The sequence below is a fragment of the Trichosurus vulpecula genome, chromosome 5 (assembly GCF_011100635.1).
Source record: "Trichosurus vulpecula isolate mTriVul1 chromosome 5, mTriVul1.pri, whole genome shotgun sequence".
Taxonomy (NCBI): Eukaryota; Metazoa; Chordata; class Mammalia; order Diprotodontia; family Phalangeridae; genus Trichosurus; species Trichosurus vulpecula.
Window position 1 is genome coordinate 201,909,224 of NC_050577.1, and position 21,143 is coordinate 201,930,366.

The 21,143-nt window shown below is 37.1% G+C and overlaps 1 protein-coding gene across 3 annotated transcripts in view; it reads right to left on the reverse strand.

Moving 5' to 3' along the window:
• Positions 1-21,143, reverse strand: part of TULP3 (TUB like protein 3) — a 55,895-nt gene that overhangs the window by 16,949 nt on the left and 17,803 nt on the right. For all 3 annotated transcript variants that reach the window (XR_005010435.1, XM_036758439.1, XM_036758440.1), the window contains exons 2-4: positions 14,034-14,085; positions 8,858-9,020; positions 8,254-8,430 (exon numbers count right to left, since the gene is read on the reverse strand). Coding sequence is in view for 2 of the 3 variants with exons in the window: in XM_036758439.1 (XP_036614334.1) it covers positions 8,254-8,430; positions 8,858-9,020; positions 14,034-14,085 (392 nt within the window). In the remaining variant the exon portion in view is untranslated. The remainder of the gene's footprint in view (positions 1-8,253; positions 8,431-8,857; positions 9,021-14,033; positions 14,086-21,143) is intronic.

Here is a 21,143-nt window from a genome sequence, read left to right on the forward strand (position 1 = left end):
TTAAGGTAAATTGAGGCACAAAATTTCAAATACGTTCAATTTACTGGTAAGGCTAGCAACTGCCAATAAAATGGTTCTTTCAGCAACATGAGGTAGGGCCTACTAGCCTTCATATAGTTTTGAGAAGTACAAGAGAACAAAGAACAGGAAGTATCACAGAAGGAAAACAATGATTGGTTACAAATTCCAAAGTATCATAGATGATGGAAAACAATATGAGTGGATGCAAATCTGGAATACAGGGCTAGCAACAACCTTTCCTTCCATCTTTTTGCTATGGAAAGCTCATTGCTGGTGTCCATTTGCATGACTAGTTAGTATCAGAGTGATAACACACCAGACTTTCTTGAAAGATGGCCAGGATTCAGAAATAACAGATCAGATTCCCTGGCATCCACCTGCACCCTTCAAGGAGAACAGATTTCTTCTAATTGTAAAAGGGCAGCTAGGGGTACGGAGATAACCATTTTCTTTCAATATAGTGATTTATAGGGAAACAACTTTTAAACTTAACTCAGAGAGGAAAAATTAACTTTTTGACTCATGAACTTCTGAACTTAGAGACAAAGAAATATGGCTCAGACCATGAATAGAATCAATACAGAATGGATTCAAAAATAAAATACAAAATCAATATTTTACTTTCTCAAGACTAAAGCTCAGGTTAGAGACAGGGGCTGGCTATGTAGACTGAGGAGTCATCTGCATAGATATGATCACTAAATCTGTAGAAGCCGATGAGGTTACCAAGAGAAGGAGAATAGGGACTTGGACAGAACCTTGGGGAACATCCACTTAGGGGATATGATGTTGATGAGCAGCCAGCAAAGGGAACTGAGAAGGAACAATCAGACAGGTAGAAGGCGAAAGAGAGTAGTGTCATTTCCCACTAGCTGCACTGCTTAGATTTGACTCCACCACCATCATGCCCCTGAACCAGGTGCCTTCTACCTCCACCTTTTTCAGTTTCCTTCTGTATGCCGTCTTCCACCATTACACTGTAAGCTCCTTGAGGACAGGGATTGTCTTTCTTTTTCTTATTGGTATCTCCTGCTCTTAGTACAGTGTCCGGCACATAGCAGGTAGTTAATAAATGTTTATCATATTGTGTTATTGCATTATGTCATGAAAACCTAGAAAGTTAAGAGTATCCAGAAGGAGAGGTCAGGGAATGGGAATGAAAAAAGATCATCAGATTTAGCAATTAAGAGATAAATGGCAACTTTGGTGAGCGGTTTCAGTTGAGTGATGGGGTCCTAAGTCAGACTGCAAAGGTTTGAGGAATGGAGGTAAGGCGTAGTTGGAAAAGAGAGGAGAGAGGATTATAGCTTGATCTAGTGAATGTTTTAAGGATATGGGAGATATCCATATGTTTGAAGGCAGAGAAGAAACCAGTCGGTAGGGGGAGGCTGAAGATTTGAGAAACAGGGGGAATGCCTGAAGAAAAAAAATAGAAGACATCAACTTTTAAAAATAGATCCTGTCAGCAACATATCTGACAGGTGGTGCCCAGGCTTTACTTCAAAGTTCCAAATGAGAGGGAACCTACTATTCCCAGAGCAGCCCATTCTACATTTGTTTAGCTCTAGTTTTTAGGATCACTTTCCTTGCCTCACATTTCTACAGGCCTCTTTACAACCTGAATTCACCATTCCTGGTTCTATCCTCTGGGACCAAGGAGAATTAGTTTAAAATTCCCTCTTTCATGTGACAGTCCTTCAAATATTTGAAGTCAACTCTCAGTTCCACAGGGCAGCTAGGTGACGCCATAGTGCATAGAGTGCCAGGCCTAGAGTCAGGAAGACTTGTCTCCTTGAATTCAAATTTGGCCTCAGACACTTATTAGCTGTGTGACTCTGGGCAAGTCACTTAACCCTGTTTGCCTTGGTTTCCTCATCTGTCAAACAAGCTGGAGGAAGAAATGGCAAACCACTCCAGTTTCTTTGCCAAGAAAAGCCCAAATGAGTTCATGAAGAGTAGGACACAACTGAAAAACAAATGAAAATCTTTTCCTCCCTCCCACACCTTCCCCTTTCACTTCTCCCCTCTAGGTTAAACATTTCTATTTCCTTCAACAAACACTCATATGCCATGAAGTTAAGAAAGCATGTTTATAATATTTGCAAATGATACAATACAGCTTCCAGGAAAAAAGAGGTAGATGTGTTAACATACTCTGACCTGGTCAGGACATTTCTGGAGTACTGTTCAGTTTTAGATACCACATCATAGTTAATGGTGCTGACAAGCTGAAGAGTGTCCAGAATAGCAACCAGGATGGGGAAGACTCTTAAACTCAAGCCATGTGACAATAAGGGTGAGAAACTGGGGATGTTCAGACTAAGATGAGAGAAGATATGACTTCTGTCATCAAGTACTTGGAAAACTGTCATGCAGAAGAGGGACTAAAATTGTTCTGATTCTCCCAGGAGGCAGAACTAGAAGCAGTAGGTGTAAAGTTGCAAAAAGGCAAATTTAGGCTTGGTATAAAGAAAAACTTCCTAATAACCAGAGCTGTCCCAAAGTGGAATGTGCTACTTTGGGAAATAACAGGATTCCACTCAGTAGGGGTCTTCAAGCAAAGGCTGGATAATCATTGTCAAGTGTGTTGTAAAAGAGACTCTATTTTCAGGCTATGGATTAGGCTAAGCAACTGTGGCTATCCTGGCTATCTTCCTCTACATTTTCTCTAGCTTATCAATTTCCTTACCAAAATGTGCCCAGAACAGAACATACGGTCTGTATGGTGAAACATCACTTCCATATACATATGCCTCTCAATGTAGCCTAAGATCAAATAAGCATAAGAACATAATATTACTTTCTTTATCTGTCTTACCTCTTAAAATACCTTCAATGTACTTTTGCAATTTTGGAATATGTTATTTCTTGTTCCCGAGAAACATGAAGTTAAAATTTCATTATCATCTCTGATCAATATTTACTGAATATAACAAAATGTGTAACTCAGTCAAACGTGCTTATTAATTTGTAACCATTTCTACTTGTAAATATATAAAAGTTGTAAAAAACAAAACAAAAAGACCCCTACCAATTAAATCCTATATAACTTAAATGTAAATAGGTATACATACACATATAGGGGTACGTACCATAAGTGTTGTCTTCCCTGTATAAGATAAGCTCTTTGAGAGCAGAGGCATTTGTTTCACTTTTGTCTTTGGATTCCCTGTTCGACAGAGGATGTATGGTGCGGTGTGTGGAGCACTCTGGCTTCAAGCCACCAAGGTATGGATTCAAATCCTGACCCTGACCCTGGGTGAGTCCCTCAGCCTCTCAGTGCTTTAGATATTTTACAACTCTAAGGAGCAGAGAAGGTACAGACTTGTTGGAAGGAGATTACATAAAATAGTGAAACTACAGATTCCATCTCAGCACCTAACACTGAGCCTGGTACCTAGGTATTTTAAAAACACTTGTTGAATGATTAATAAAAATCTTAATATAGAGGAAACTTAATGTCAATCTCTTGTAGTGCCAATTTATTTAACTTTTTAGGAGCACATTTCCTGTGAATATAGCTGTGTACTTTCCCCCTACTTTTACTGAAAATCTGATTGTTCTCTTGAAGACTGCATAATCTGTACAACCTAACACTGCTGTGCTTGTGCTTTATTCCAGAATGTTTACTAAGTCTTCTAGCAGTTTGTTCTCACCCATTTGGGGACTTGGGAGTTGATAATAGCAACAACAATACTGAAACCTTGGAATTATATAACATTTTTAATCTAAAAGTCTCAAAGGCCTTCATAAATTATTCATATCCCTTCAAAATTCTAATTTTATCTTCACATTTCTTTGAGTTAGATCAGATATTAACTTCATTTGAGGGTTAGGGAGAGTGATTTGTACTCCTACCTCCATTATACAGTATGTGGCACAGGAAGGACTAGAACATCAAGTCTAGGGTTAATGTCTTGTTCTTGAGCTCCTCAAGCTCAAGTTTACACTGAGATAAAGTTCCCAGACCACAGATTTCTAGGCCTATCCTCAACAATAATGATTTCTGAACCAGGCTCTACCCCCCACCCTTACTCAACTTAGATGCCCTACTGAAATGAATAAGTTGTTCCCATTTGCACATTGTCTAAATCAGTGGTGTCAAACAGGAGGCCCCAACAGGCCCTAGTGGCTAGAATCAGATTAAAAAGTAACTGGGAAATAGTTAACAAAATAAATGAAAATATAATAAAACATGAATAATATTAATTTGAAGTTTTCAAAGTCAGTAGGTGGCCTACAAGGATCTTTATATATGGTTTAGTGGCCTCCTTTCCTATCTGACTTTGACACCATGCTCTGAATGATTCAGGGTCTGTGGCAGTTTGATCAAGGGCCACCTGAATTCTCAAACTGTGTTCTTCCTGCATTTGACACTTCAGCTCTAGACTGCACTGACTTAAGCCTTAACAAGACTTATTTGTATTTACCGAAATTAAATGGAATCTGTATTCTGGAGCATACCTTTACCCTGTGAGGTTTTCATGCAAAGATCTTTTGCCAACCAGTAAGAATACTGATTTCATTTAATATGAAATCCAAGCATATGCATCATTCTGGAAATTTTGCTAAACATGAAAATGGAAACCCAACACCTGATATTGTGAGAATTTTGTGGAAAAGTAACTGTACCTTCACTCTCTTTTTTTGTAGTTACATAGATTTGCATGCTAACTTAAGCCCACCATTAGAGCCTTGAGTTCTAAGAATGATTTTTATTTTTCAGTCAATCAACAAACAAATACACTGCAAGCCCTAAATAGCTGAATTGAATATCTGAGTGCTTACTATGTGCAAGGCTTTCTTTTTAGCTTTCTTTTTCATCTTTGTTGTTTTCGAATTCATAATCCAGAATACTTTCACTTAAGATTGCATAAAAGTTATGCAGCTTCAGTATATGATACATTTTCCCCAAGTGACACATATGCCAAGGAGAAATAATACCACTCTTAATTCAAATGACTTTATAAAATGAATGAAAATTCTTCCCCAATAATCGACATTGGAGCAATATGATTCATATAATTTTCCGCATTTATCAATGAAAATGTCTATTTGTAGAAAGCAGAGGGCCAAACTTAAACAGTGCTTAAATTAGTGCTTAAAACTGAATTATAGGGCATGGCATGATCTGAAATGCTAAGAAATCCCTATTTCTATTCTTTAATACATTTCTGAAACCCTCACAAAACAATTCAATATGTCAAAGAATAAAATCTTGAAACCTTAGCTGAAATGTCTGAATTTTATTCTGAATTATTTTAGTCATCGTTAACTCAAAATATATGTAGTTGGAATACAATAATGAGCAGCTAGACACTGGATATTATCTGTTCCAAAAGTAAAAAGAAAGTGGGCATAAACAATGGATATAATGGTTTTTCTAAGCCACTAAGACTTCTTTGCTGGTCAAAGGACATGAACAGCAGTTTTCTCAGAAGAAGTCAAAGCTATATCTATAATAATATGAAAAATACTCTGTATCACTACTGATCAGAGATACGCAAGTTAAAACAACTCTGAGATATCACCTCATACCTATCAGATTGGCTAAAATGACAGAAAAGGAAAACAACAAATGTTGGAGGGGACGTGGGAAAACTGGGACACTAATGCACTGTTGGTGGAGCTGTGAACTGAGCCAATCGTTCTGGAGAGCAATTTGGAACTATGATCAAAGGGCTATACAACCATGCGTACATACATAGTCTTTGACCCAGCAATACCACTATGAGGTCTGTAGCTCAAAGAGATAAAAAACAAAATGGAAAAGGACTTATGTGTACATAAATATTTATAGCAGCTCTTTTTGTGGTGGCAGAGACTTGGAAATTGAGGGGACACTCGCCAATTGGGGAATGGCTAAACAAGTTGTGGGACATGATTGTGACGGAATACTGTTGTGCTATAAGAAATGATGAGCAGGATGCTCTCAGAAAAACCTGGAAAGACATGAACTGAGGAAAAGTGAAGTGAGCAGAACCAGGAGAACACTGTCCACAGTATCAATAATATTGTATGATGATCAACAGTGAATGACTTAGCTCTTCTCAGCAATACAATGATCTAAGAGAATTCCAAAGGACACATGATGAAAAATGCTATCCATCTCCAGAGAAAGAACTGATATGGAGTCTGAATACAGTCTAAGGCATACTTATTTAAAAAAACAAAACAAAACCTTTCTTTACTTTGTTTTTTTTCAGGGTGGGGGGGAAGGGACCCATTTTCTTTTCTTTTGTTTTTATTTTTGGTGAGGCAATTGGGGTTAAGTGACTTGCCCAGGGTCACACACCTAATAAGTGCCAAGTGTCTAAGGCCGGATCTGAACTCAGATCCTCTTTGCTCCAGGGCCAGTGCTCTATCTACTATGCCACCTAGCTGCCTCCCCCCACCCTGTTTTCTTTTACAAAATGGCTAACATAGAAATATGTTTTATATTACTATACATGTATAATCTATATAAAATCATAAAACTGCTTACCTCCTCAAGAAGTGGGGAGGAAAGAGAAATAATTTGGAATTTAAAATTTTAAAAATACAAATGTCAAGAAACATTTTTACATGTAATTAGAAAATACAAAAATTTTTTTAAACGTTTTCCATTATCTGTTGTACGATGAAGAACTGTGAATGACTTAGCTATTCTCACCAATACAATGATCCAAAACAGTTCCAAAGGACTTATGATGAAAAATGCTCTCTACCTCCAGAGAAAGAGCTGATGGGAGTCTGAATATAGACTGAAGCATAGTTTTTCTCATGTTATTTTTCTTGCCTTTTTTTCCCAAATGACAAATATGGAAATAAGTTTTGTACATACAATTTTACATGCATAACTGATATCCTATTTCTTGTCTTCATAATGAATAGGCAGGGAAGGGATGTGAAAAAAAGAGAATTCAGCACTCAAAATTTTAAAAAAATGAATGTTAAAAATAAATAATAAAAATTAACAAAGACTGCTTAGTTCATAATAAAAAAAGAAAATTTAATGAAAAAATGCTTCTGAAAGCAAAGTAATATAACTAAGTTCTCTTTTTTAATAAGACATTATCAGTATGTATGGAAGTTTTAAAGGATATAATTTTCCTATCAATAACTCAAACTTAATAGATTCATCTCTCGAAAGAGACACAAAATGATGCTCTTAAGAGTTTAGACCTAAAATGGCTTTTGTTTATCCAGCATTTTAAAGCCACTTCTGAGGAGGAATATAACAGTGGCTATAATATGGCAAAGCAACAAGATCTAGTTGGCCTAAAGGGCTACCTGCCCTGGGTTCTGTCTCAGATCTAGCACTTGTTAGCTATGTGACAGCCAGCAGGGGTAGCTAGGTAGCGCAATGGACAGAGTACCAGGCCTGGAGTCAGAAAGACTCATCTTTCTGAGTTCTAATCTGGCCTCAGATACTTACTAGCTAGCTTTGTGACCCTGGGTAAGTCACTTAACCCTGTTTGCCTCAGTTTCCTCATCTGTCAAATCTCCATCATGTTGAATAAGCTGGAGAAGGAAATGGAAAGCCACTCTAGCACCTTTACCAAGAAAACCCCAAATGGGGTCACAAAGAGTCAGACTCCACTGAAATGACTGAACAAGTGTGACACTGAAGAAGTCATCTTTCACTATGCCTCAGTTTCATTTGTAAAATGAAATGATCTCTAAAGGGTCCTTCCAGCTATTAAATTCTATTTCTCTATTCTGGAGGGAGGTAGAATACCATGGTTAAGTAAAATACATAACGAAGTCTTAGGAGAACATGACCTATTAAAAGAGCACTGGAAAAAGGAATGTTTGGATTTAGCTTGTGCTCTTTCTAGGTTAGTTACTTATATTTTCCCCATCACCTGCAGGGAAAGATGGAGCTTCAGCATTCAACAGAAGCTTTGCCAGAGGAAGGGGCAAGACGCTAAAACTGAACATTCTTCACAGAGAACTAAATTCATGTGCAGCAATTTTGCTGCTGAGGCTTTGGTTCACTCTTAGGGTTATCCTCTAATGTGTTATTTCAGCTTATTAAGATAATTGCCAACAGTAGTGAAAACTACCATACTCCAGTGTCAGTGACGCTCGCTACCCTCACCCCTGTAAAGTCCTTTGCTGTCTTGATACATTAATGATCCAACTGGAAGTGGATCTGACTGACCAACTGAAACATTAATGACAAGAGTATAAAAAAAAATCCCAAATGGTAAAATGAGCCTGTGAACAGAAATCCACACCAATCCTCACCGCGTTTCTGGAGAAGTTCCTGGAGATCTGGTTTTGAGGCAGTGTCGACAATATTCTCCCCATCCAAGTCTGCCTCAGTCTCCTCTTCTGTGGTAGAAGAGCCCACTGAGAGAAGGTGGAGTTTGGTTCTCAAATCTTGAGCCTCTGGTTTCATGAAGGCGGCTGGGCCATCAATTCCTAGGAGGAATAAAAGGAAAGGAAACAGAAAAAAGGGCTATCTGTTGTTCACCTGAATAGCTTGACACACTTGATCAGTTAAAGGTTGTTCAATTAGATCATTTCTCCTTCTCCCTCCTCCAACATCCCTGAAGTCCCTCATGATGTATTTATTGAAGAAGTATTCCAGAATCAATATTCACAGCAGTGCACAGCAGCGCAGCGGGGCTAATTTATTTAGAAGCTAGGAAGACTGGGGTTTCAGTCCTACTTCTGAGACATCCTGGCTATGTGATTCTGGGCACACAATATCCTCTAAAATCAAACTTATGAACACGAGAAGTGCTGAAAGATTACTAGTACTGTCCCTCTTGGCCACTTGTTTGCCCAGTAAGTTTTCTGGCCTATCCTCAACACTGGTAAGAAAGAATGCTGGCCAGGTACGTACCATGCAAGACCACATCACTGCAAAGATGAGCGTGAGGCTCTACCAAAGGGGTCTGCTCTTCACAAGCTTTTGGCTTTGACCGGCGCAGCCTGGCTTCTGGGTTCGGCTGCACCATGAGGGGCTCAAGACGCTTCTTCCTTTGCTTCTTTTCCAGCAAAGCTCGCTAGGAAATAATTACGATAATGAAAACTACAGCTGTCACTTACTATAATAGTAATAACAACAGAATCTTGGATTCATCATTCTAATAAACTTAAAATTTGGAAAGTATCTTTCAGTTATCCCCACAATCCCATGAGGTAATGAAGGAAGAGCTTATTCTCCCTGTTTATGAACTGGGGAAACTGTGGCACAGAGGGGCACGTAATTGTCTGAAATCACACCATTCATGATTGGCAGAACTGAGACCATGATTCAGGCAAAATTAAAAACATACAATGGGCAGCTAGGTGGTGCAGCGGATAGAGTGCCAGCCCTGGAGTCAGGAACACCTCTTCCTGAGTTCAAATCTGGCTTCAAACACTTACTAGTGTATTACCTTGAGTAAGTTACCTAATCCTGTTTACCTTATCTATCAAATGAGCTGGAGAAGGAAATGGTAAACCACTCCAGTATCTCTGCCAAGAAAACCTTAAATAGGGTCACAAAGAGTCAGACATGACTGGAAACAAATTAAAACAACTGCTGGGTAAATAGTTCACATTCAACAAATTAGCAAAAACAACTGAAAGTGAGAAAATGTAATGCCATCTGTGTTGTGGAAGAATAGATAAATCCATAGATAAGTGCAAATGGACAAAATCTTTTAGAAGAATAATCTGGAAGCCCAGTTACAAAAATAATCACACTCTTTGCCTTAATAATCTCATTATGGAGAATTTATTTTTTAAAAAGAGTCATCTGTTTAAAGATATTTATCACTATGTTACTGTAATGATAAGTAACTGAAAATGTGTAACGGAGAAATAATGTCAGAAAATACGATAATGAACTTAAAATGATGAAAAAGTATGGAAAGATATGAAATAATTTTAAGTAAAAAAAAGTAGAACAAAAATAACATTATAAATATTGGTAACTAAATATACAAATAACTCCAGTGAAATACAAAAATCAAGAGAACAGAAGGGATACACAAAGACTATTATTACATATATGCTTACAAAGAAAAAAATCTGTAGAACTGGTTTTAAACATTCATATGAAAGGACAGGGTTGATACATGCTAAAGCTGACCACAGTCAAGTCACTTAACTTTTATGCCTCAGTTTCCTGATCTGTAAAATGGGAATAATAACCCTTGTACACTTACCTTAGAGTCCTTCTGAGGAAAGAACAGCTTTGTGAACTTTAATGTGCAATATAAGGATGAGCTGCTGTCATGCTGAAGGTCATTTTTAAATGGAAATTATCATAAATGAAAAATTGTTTTCATTTAAAGTTTTGTTAAAACACTTCAACATAATAAACTGCAAATAAAAAAAAACCATAAGCAATAAGAGCCAGGTACTATATAACTTAGTACTGTGGAGGTGACCTGTAAGCACTATATCCCTCCCTTTAAATTTAACTACATTGTAGTACAAGTCTGATTAACAGCCTTCACACATGTCCCTTCCTACGAGTTTAAAGGGGCTCTTCAATTACTTGCATTTGTAAATAAAGTGCTACATGTGTATCTTAAAAAGAGCAAACTCACAACTAAATAACCATCTCCTAACTCCCTAGCCAACTCATTAAACTTATCGATCCAATCTGAAGTGATCTGGGGGTTTAGATTTTTTATCAAAAGATAAGTAGGTTTACTTTCTTACTGATTTCATATTAACAGAAGTGAACCACAGAGATGCAGAGGGCAGAAGAAAACAGCACGATAGGGTAAGAATCTAAGGAACTTGAGAATTCCCAAGGGGAACCACCTGAAAAGTGAGCAAAGGACGGAGTGGTAAGAAGGAAATAGCACTAAAGCACAATAAAAATATGAGAGACAGTAAGGGGAAAAAAGGGAAAACGCATGATAGTGACAATTTTAAATTCTTAGCAGTTAAATAATCTGCAATGCTTGATTCAATCGTCAAGTCTCGAGTTAAAAAATAAGAGAAGGCAGGCCTGTTAAACAAGAGTTCTAAATGGAACTGTCCAGGAAGCAGAAGGACAAGCATTCACTTTGCCTTTTTTCACTATCACTGCTTCAGAAAAGTGTTGGCAGAGAAGAAGAATCGATGAATGGGAAAGGAATAGGCTGCTAAAGTAACATCGTAGGGGCAGCTAGGTGGTGCAGTGAGTAGAGCTCCGGCCCTGGTGTCAGGAGGACTTGGGTTCAAATCAAATGAGAAACAAACTGTCAACTATCAGCCAAAGGTACTACAATGTAATGCTGAGAGCTAACCTACTACCACCCTGCCACGCTGTAAACTACATATACAGTACTAGCTATGAGCTAGCAAATTACTGTCATGAGAAAGTAGTATTGCGACTCATTGTTTTAAATAACAGCTTCTTCACAAGGTCTAGGTTTTGAGATTCAATCTAATCCAGGAAACATTTATTAAACAAGGCACTATGCTGTATGGGTGATATGTAAAAATAACTCAATACACTCAAGAAGTTTATTATCAAATAAGAACAAAAAACATGTAAACAAGAGTGAGACAAGTACAAAGTACTCCAGGTATAACACCATGGGAAATTTAAGCCTGTCCCCAGGCCCACTAAAGTTAAAGTGAGGAAAGGTTTTCATGAAGGGGAGTAGTGCCTGTGTTAAGCCATAAAGGCAGGGAGCAGGGGGTGTTCTGGGGGTGGCAATCCATTCCAGAAATGTGGATGATATAAAGACACAGGGATGGCAAAAGACAGAGTAAGAATGGAGGGGGTGAGGGTGGGGTAAAGTAGTCCAATTTGGCTAGAACACAAATTACATGAAGAGGATTAGTATGAGATAAGCGTTGAAAGATGGACTGGAGTCAGGTCCTGGAAAGTTTTGAATACCAGGATCAAGATGACAAATGCTACGTAAATTTGGGCATAACTTTGACAACTAACACCTATTTATAATTTACCTTTTTCTTAAATGCTAAAAATGCTCAAATAGAAGAAATGAGAGTGGAATAGTTCTTGGTAAGTCAGAGTGGAAACATATTTGATTAAACTCTAGTATACTGTGGTTTTATCCAGTGCTAGATCATGTTGCCTTCGTGAACACACACACACACACACACACACCCACCCATATGGACCACAAATTCAGCAACTTCAAGAAGTTCTTACAGTAATCTGAAGAATCCTTTTCGGTCCCAAATCTGACAACATAGCTTACTCTTATACCCCTAGGGGAGAAAGACTAAAAAGTAAAAGTTGTAATAAAGGATAAAGGAATGGAGCAAATTATATGGTAGTATAACTTTCCTTCATAGAGAATTAGGGAACTCCTCAGTTAACAAGAATAAAACTCGAGTTTTAAGAAACCCCCATTAATTACTATCTAGCTAGAAAGTGTGTTGAGTGAGGCCGAATTAGAACTCAGGTCCTCCTGACTCCAGGGCTGGTGCTCTACTCACTGTACCACCTAGCTGCCCCTTCTTCCTTACCTTTCAACTGACCAGCTCTCCCACCTCCTGCCCCATCCCCATCCAATGCATTGCCAAATTTCAGGGATTCTATCTCCGTATCTGTATTTATCCTCTTATCCCATTTACAAAACTACCATTCTAGGTTAGTGTCTTATCACCTCCCATTTAGATTACTAAAATAGGCTCCTTATTGGTTTTCCTGCTTCTGGTCATTACCCTTTCCAGTATATTATCCAAACAGATGCCAAAATAGTCTTCCCAGCATAAGTCTGACTACTTTATCCCAGGCTCAAATGGCTCCCTGTTGCCTCTAAATTGAAACACAAACCCCTCACCCAGAGCATTTAAGATCTATCACAATATGGTTCCAGTCTATCTTTTTTATTACTTCCCTTTAAATCTCCTGGGTCCTTTTGGCTACTTCATTCTAATACTAAAGATGTCTCCTTATGTAAGGTGTAAATGTACCCATTAAGACTTGTACGGATTAACTAAATCACATATGTCATATTAATGAACTTGCCCCTGGAGAAAGACAAAGACAAGAAAGAGACAAAAAGGGAGACAAATCACAAAGAGCTGACACAGGTCTCTGTTGGAATGGGAAGAGGAAGTCTATACATCTAATTAGCCCACCCATGAAACAACACAGCCTGGCAAAGAGGGCAGAGTGGCAAAGGAATTCCTAGAGGAGAAGCCATGTAGGTGAGGAATCCCTGGATCAAGCCTTCTAGAAATGGAGAAATTTCTGGAAATTATGTTTTTCCTGGACCAACTCTAGGAGGATCATAGATCTGGAATCAGAAGGGACCTCAGGGCCATCTAGTCTAACTCCTTTTTTATAGATGAGGAACCTGAGGTCCAGAAAGGTGAAAGAAGTGTCAGGGGTGGGATTTAAATCCAAGTCCTCTGACTACAGAGACAGAGTGCCAATGCTCCTTCTGCTATACTAATAGTTCTGGAGCAGAAAAGGACAGAGCAAAGAAGCAAACCCTAATCTGGCCCTCGTTAGCCAGAGAATACAGCTAATTCACTTATAGCTGATTCATGTAGATGAATTACATGCACTAGGTAGGGCCAGAGGAAGATGCTGAGTTCTTTTCCTTCTTAGAGAAAGCTGAATGAATGGATCTGGAGTGCCATATTAAGTCCCTGGAGAGGAGATGAACCCACCAGAAAAGGAAGGAATTATCTTCATCACTAATGTGTTTAGATCTGTGTCCTTTCTGTTTTGAGCTTTTTTGTTTAATTAAATAAGGGTTGACCTGTAGCCTATGTATTATCAATCTGAATTCTTACATTGGAAGCAGAGAATGCCTTTATTTTTCTGTAAAGATGTAGACGAGCTATTGTCTGATGCTTCTATAGAAGCTGTCCTTGAGACTGAATCTGGTCTATGTAAACAGAGAACTGCATTCCTGAGTCATGGGTTATACCAACTGAAAAGGCACCATTTAGTGAATAATCCTAAGTACCTATATCTTTCCAGTCCTTGTTCCATTAAGTGATCAAGCAGAAAATCTATTTTGCTTAGGAAGAGTCAAGACCATCAAAGACCACGATATTATCAGAAGGAGTTCAGCACTAAAAAGTAGAATCTATCTTACCTGATTATCCAATTTCAACTGCCGGAGCTTCATATTTTCATCTTCAAAAGCCCTGTTTAAAAAAAAAAAAGACAGGAAGAAAAAAACTTGTGAAAAATCTGGCTAGCTTCACCTCACACATTCACCTGCCCCTCTGAGTTCTCTCAAGTCAATTGATTTTACACAGGGAGATCAGTTTCTAAGATGTTCTTCGTACTATGCATGACCTGTCACCCTGCCTGCCAAACAGCCCACAGGTATTCTTGACAACATCTGTGCTCTACTGCTCCAGCCCTCAGCCACCATGAGAAGAAACATGAGATCACAGACTTCCAGCCTATTAGGAATTATAAAAAGGGAAATTCTTCCTAAAAACAGCTTTTAAATTATATAAAACTTTTTAGAGATGGCTCTAGACTACCCCAAACACATTAAGAGGAGTTCTTGCTCCAATGCTACCAATTATTTCTTTATGCCCAAGGATATAACTTATCTGTATTTTCCTGAGTCTGAGGTAGTTATATAATGCAGAGCTATCCTGAGATTTAAAAATTTCAAGATCAACCCAGGAAAATTTTGTGTCAATGTATCTGTAATTAAGATCTAATAAGCTCCATGGATTTAGATATGCAGTACTTTCTGGTTCTCCCATATCCTATTTGTGTATTTTAGAACACCCTGTATGCTCACAAATAATTCCAAACTATCCAAACAGACTATTTTCTTAACCAATCTTCTAGCTCCATATTCCTACTTCACTTCCTCCAAGAAATCTGACATTGATAAAGTGGTGAGGTATCTCAGTGGATCTTGAGTCAGGAAGATATGAATTCAAATCTAGACTCAGAACTTACTAGCTGTTTGATCATAGACAAGTCATTTAATCTGTCTGCCTCAGTTTCCTCATCTCTGTGATAATAGAACCTACCATACAGCGTTGTCGTGAGGATAGCATGAGATAATACTTGTAAAGCTTTTTGTAAACCTCAAAGTGCTAGGTGAATGCTAGCTATTATTTATTAGTAGTAGTATTATTAAAGTTGTTACATGGAAAAAGTTTAAACTATTTAACCCCAGAAGGCAGAACTAGGAGCAATGGGTGGTAACTACAAAGAAAGAAGCAAACTTAGGGCTAATATAAAGTAAAACTTCCTAACAAATGGAGCTATCTAATAGTGTAATGGAACTGCCTCAGGAAATAGTGACTTCTTCCTCACTAGAGATCTTAAAGCAAAGGCTTGTTCAAGGATGGGTTGGACTAATGGCCTCTGAGGTCTGTTTTCAACTTCCTCAGATTCTGTGATTCTATAACAATTAAGATCATTGCAGGGATTCTATAAAGTCCCAATTTCTACCTTTTGAGTAGCTTTACCTTTACCCTGGCATATGCCATGATGTAAGAAAGGTCAAGTTAGAAATGAAACAGACTCACTGCTATAGAGTTTCCACATTGTTACATAATATTCCTTGAAAGAATGGTCATGGTTATGTATTTAATGTAATATTACTCCATCACCAATGTGCCCAATCTTCAATACGGTACCAGAGTTAAGGTTCTGTCATGAAAAAATTCCAGAAGTATGCCACAACCTTTACTATAAAATTGGACTCTTCAAATATTTCTCTCAAAGTTTCTAAGGATGGAGAAATCACCACACAAACTAGATGTGTCTTGAATGCCACACCTAGACACCAATCAACCAAATAACTTTTTTCAAGCTTGGGCAAGTTGAACATAACAGCAAAACAAATTGCATATAATCAAAGGACTTTGAGCTCACTGGTACAGACGCTAAATATATGTTGTGCAATCATACCATCTAAGTGCCTTTAATGTCTCAAAACGACATACTTTCATTAAGCCATCCAGGACAGTTTAAATTATAGCTTAGAAACAGTAGTAAAGATAATTTGTATATTTACAGTCATAATGAACGAGGATTCTCTCTGAACTAGAAAAAGATCTTGCAGAATCTGAGATTTTTTTCTCATTTTTGTCATACTAAAGGTACTTAGTAATAAATCTAAGTAACCTTGGTTAGTAAATAGAATAGGACAGAAAGGATTCCTGATTTTCAACAAGAATAGAATTTAACAACTACATGAAAGTCTCTTGACTTCAATTTTCATGAAAAGATGTGGCAATAAAACCTTCCAAATGCTCTAAATGAAAAAGAAAAAATTCAAGGGCTCATAAATCTTGGAGAAACATGGCAAACTCACCAAAGATGACGCCCATATGATATCATTCACTGCTCTCTTGACACTGACCTCTGAGTCAAAGTCTGAACTGAGGTTGCTTGGATAAATTATCATTGCTGTAAACACCTTTCTTTCTTTTTTTTAAACTAAGTTAATTTATTTATTTTTAGTTTTCAACATTCACTTCCATTAAGTTTTAAATTTTCTCCCTCTCCTTCCCTTACCCTCCCCAAGATGGCATGTGATTCAATATAGGCTTTACATATATATTACTATTAAACATACTTTTACCTTAGTCATATTGTATAGAAGAATTAGAATGAATGGGAGAAACCATGAGAAAGAAAAACAAAACAAAACAAAACAAAAAAGAAAATAGTCTGCTTTGATCTGCATTCAGACTCCATATTTCCTTTTCTGGATGTAGATGGCATTTTCCATCATGAGTCTTTTGGAATTGTTTTAGGTCCTTGTACTGCTGAGAAGAGCTAAATCTATTAGTCAGTCATTGCAGCTATTGCTGTATACAATGGGTTCTGTTCACTTCACTCAGCATCAGTTCATATAAGTCTTTCCAGGTTTTTCTGAAGTCTGTCTGCCATTCATCATTTCTTATAGCACAACAGTATTCCACTACATTCATATACCACAACTTTGTAAACACTTTTCTTACTAAAACGTTTTAATTTCTAATACTCTTACAGGTATCTTTCCCTAACCCCTCTTAATTCCAGTGGTTTCCCCTCATTTCCTATTCATTCTGTATATGGTTTGCTTTGAATATATTTGTTTGTATATTGTATCACCATCAGATTGTAGGCTCCTTGAGGGCAGGGATTGTCTTTTTTTTGTATCCCCAATGCTTAGCACAGTGCTTGGTACATAGCAGGCACTTAAATGTTTACTGATAGACTAATACTGTAAATTTCAATAGATATAAACCATTTAAATAAAATTCTCTTTGGGGGAGGGATCCGCAATAATTTTTAAGGGACTAAAGCCAAAAAGTTTTAGAACCACTGTTCTAATAGATCAGGGTCATTTTCAATCATTCAATCAATAAACACATGAGATTTTTTACATTTTTCCCCAATTCTTTCATTTGTGATTTTGGTCTAATAATTCTTAGCTGTCTCTTGAGGTTATATTTGTTTGGTCTACTGTATTTTTCAAGGAGTCTATTTCTTGGGTAAAGTTTATCACTTTTTCTTCTAAGCATTTTATTCTGCTTCCAGTCCTTTCCTTAAGAGCTTTTACTTCCTTTTCAAAAAACTCTCCTGCTTCATTTCTTCTAGGTATGTAGTCCTTGTAGAAAAACTTTTTCTCACTTTGTGTCTCTGCTTGCAGTTTGTAGAGTTAAATTTGCAATAATTTTTGATACCAGATAGTGTTTTCTTGGATTTACTATCTCTTCAGCTTTAGTTCCTGAATTAGGGCTTTATGCCAGGCCAGTCTCTATCTACAGTTGCTCTTTTGAGTAAGTTGGTTGGCTTTACTTGGTTTGCTCTGAGTCCTCTAGATTCTTGTTACCTCCACCTCCAAGTTCAGTCCTCCTTGATCTTTAAGGTTCAGAGTGCTGGATCTTCAGGGTCCTCTCTGGTATGTCAGGACATAGTATTATAGGCATCAGGGTCCCTTGGTTTATGCTGTTCAGATCTGAGTTCTGGGGAAACCACATTGCTTTCATCTCTGCCAGATGCTGCCACTCCCCAAGCTTCCAAGTTCTCTATCATGAGACTTTTTCAGGGATTTCTCTACTTTTCCTGCCTTTGGATGCAGGTAACCCATATCCCTGGTCTCTGGTCATACCCTGTATTGGTGCTGGTTTTACTGACAAAGGCCTCAGCTGACTTTTTGTGCAGTTCTGAGGCAGAAGTCCCTTAATGTCATTTTAAATTGGATTTCTTGATCATTATATGGTCTGGTATGAACTTCAGGGTTTTGCAATATATCAATATGTGAGAGCTGGGCCATTCAGGCAGCCATCTTGGCAGGAAGTCTTTCCCTAGCTTTAGAAATGAGCATAACACACTAGAGTCCCTCAAATTTATTTTTTTTTAAAAAAAAAAAGGATAGTTGATGTGGCCAAATGAGAGCATACTAATAGTAATGTAGACTAAATGTAGTCTAGAAAGGACAGCACAGGATAGTAGATAGAGAGATAGCCAGGAAGTCAGGAAGACCCGGGTTCAAATTTCCCCTCTGACATATAGCAGCTATGTAACTCAAGGCAAGTCACTTAACTTGTCAGTGCTCCAGATCACAGAGTATCCAATATACACGCTGACCAAAAGAGCACCCTGCCAGAATTATATCAAAATGTAATTGGGAAATATTTAATAAAATAAATAGAAATACAATAAAACGGTCTACTGCCTAACTTTATCTCCAAGAATGGGCTAATCTCCTTAGCAGTTGTATAATTCTGACCAACGAATAACATATTTGAATTTCCATGACTTTTGTTATAATTTTGAAGTACAAGGTTTAGTTAATATTTATTTGTACACACTAATTCTGGTTAGACTCTTACAATAAAACCAGAAACAGACCTCTTGTCTTTCAAATAAAAGGTTCTTAATAAATGTCTGTTCATTTTGTTGTCTGTACTATATATAATTCACGACTTTGCTAAAGGTTATTCCATGCTGTGGATCTTCTGATAACCTTTACAAATCACTTACGGCATATTTCATAGTATCTTAGAAAATGAAAGGGAAGGGGCAATGAAATATGGAACTAATGAAGAAAGATAAATGTTTTAATCAAGATCAAACAGTTGTGTTCATTTTAAAATTTGGGGTACCTGATTCTCAGTTCATAATCTACCCCAGAGACCATGTTACCAAATGAAGTTAAAAGTGTCAGGATAACAACATACCAAAGACAGCGTGATCTCATACCAGGCTCCCTCAGCTTACAATCAGTATATTTATCTAGTTGCCAACAACACAAAATTTAAACAGCTGCTGAAGACCACATGTTTCTGCTACCTATATCATACTAGACAATGAGTATGCTGCAATCAACACTTAGTTATAATTTGGCCACTGGTGGAAGGGATAAATAAATAGGCTCCTTCTGTTGTGCTCCTGTCAGACTGAAAGCATGATGAGACTTAATAGATATAAGCTTTTTAATCTAAGCTGCTCCTGAATTTTTCCTCTACTGACTATAACATGGTATCCTAAACCAACAAATTATTATTTTTGTGTGCAATCAACTTAATTTGGAAAGTCTATGAAGCAATTTATTGGCAAAATATTAAATGATTATGAATTATCTATCCAATTTTAAGCATTTGAGTTGCCATTTACTTATACTTGAATGATGGAGTGAATCCTTTATCACTTATAAATACGCTACCAATGAAACAATTCATTCTTGGAAATTACAGGAAAGGGGAAAGAAAAGTTTTGTCTATATACTTGGCTTTGCTACATAATAAATGCAGATAGAACATAAGATTAGAGATTTAAAACTTGATGGAACCTTAGGTTTAGCCTAACCCACTCCTCTAGCATGTGAGGAACCTAAGGTCAGGAGAGGTTAATTGTCCTAAGTTCATGGAGTTAGTAAATAGTAGAACCCACTATGTTTATAGTTTTAGTGCTCTTTATTTAAAATAACAGTCCCTGACATCATAGAACTTACACCCTACTAGGAGAATGACATATACAAAAATAACTATAATATAAAAATAGAATATAGTCAATGCATAAAACAATGAGAGGTGTTTTGAGAGATTCATTTGTAACTGAATGGAAATTTTATGGGGATAAATCAGGTAAGTGAGAATAAATAGAAAGCTTCATGAAAAAGGAGCATGTGAAAACCTGGGGAAGACTTATATGAAATGATGCGGAGTAACAGAAAACAACTTTAAAATACTTCTGAACTCTGACCAATGTAGTAACCAATCACAGCTTTGGTGATGAAACATGCCTCTTAACATTTTGGCAGAAGATTGATGGACTAAAAGAAAGAGACATATAATTATATACAATGTATTGATTTGTTTTATTTAACTGTACATATTGGTTAAAAGGGAAGGTTTCAATGGAAGAGGAATTCTGGGTGGTGATAGGTATACAAAAAAGAAGAAGCAAAATGAGACATAACATTTTCAAAAATTGCCAATGGCTGAATTTTTTTCTTCTTTACTATACTCACTGGTTACATGGGGGAGAAGTGAGTTAGTTGGCAGTGATGGAGATAGTTTTTTAAAAAGTAACCCAATAATAAAACATCAAAAAATACACATAGAAAATAACTAAAAGAAGTTATGAACATTCTGGAGAGCAACATGGAACTATGCCCAAAGGGCTATATAAAACCATGCATACCCTTTGATCCACCAATACCATTGCTAGTCTACATCCTAAAGAGACTAAAAAAAAAAAGGGAAAAGGACCTATTTGTACAAAAATATTTATAGCAGCTCTTTTTGTGGTAGCTAAGGATTAGAAATCAAAGGGATGTCCATCAATTGGGGAATGGCTAAACAAGCTATGGTATATGACTGTGATGGAAGAAATAACAAGCAGGTTGATTTCAGAAAAACCTGGAAGGACTTACATGAACTGATGCAAAGTGAAGTGAAGAGAACTAGGAGAATGTTGTACACAGTAACAGCAACTGTACGATGAACTGTGAATGACTTAGCTATTGCCAGTAATACAATGATCCAAGACAATCCCAAAGGACATAATATGAAGCATATTATCTGCCTCCAGTAAAAGAACTGATATTGTCTGAATGTAGACTGAAGCATGCTATTTTTCACTTCCATTATTCTTTTCATTTTATTCGAGTCTTCTCATATAAAATGACTATATGTATAACCTATATCTGATTACTTTCTATCTCAGGGAGGGAGGGAAAGATAGAATTTGGAACTCAGAACTTTAAAAATATTAAAAAATTGTT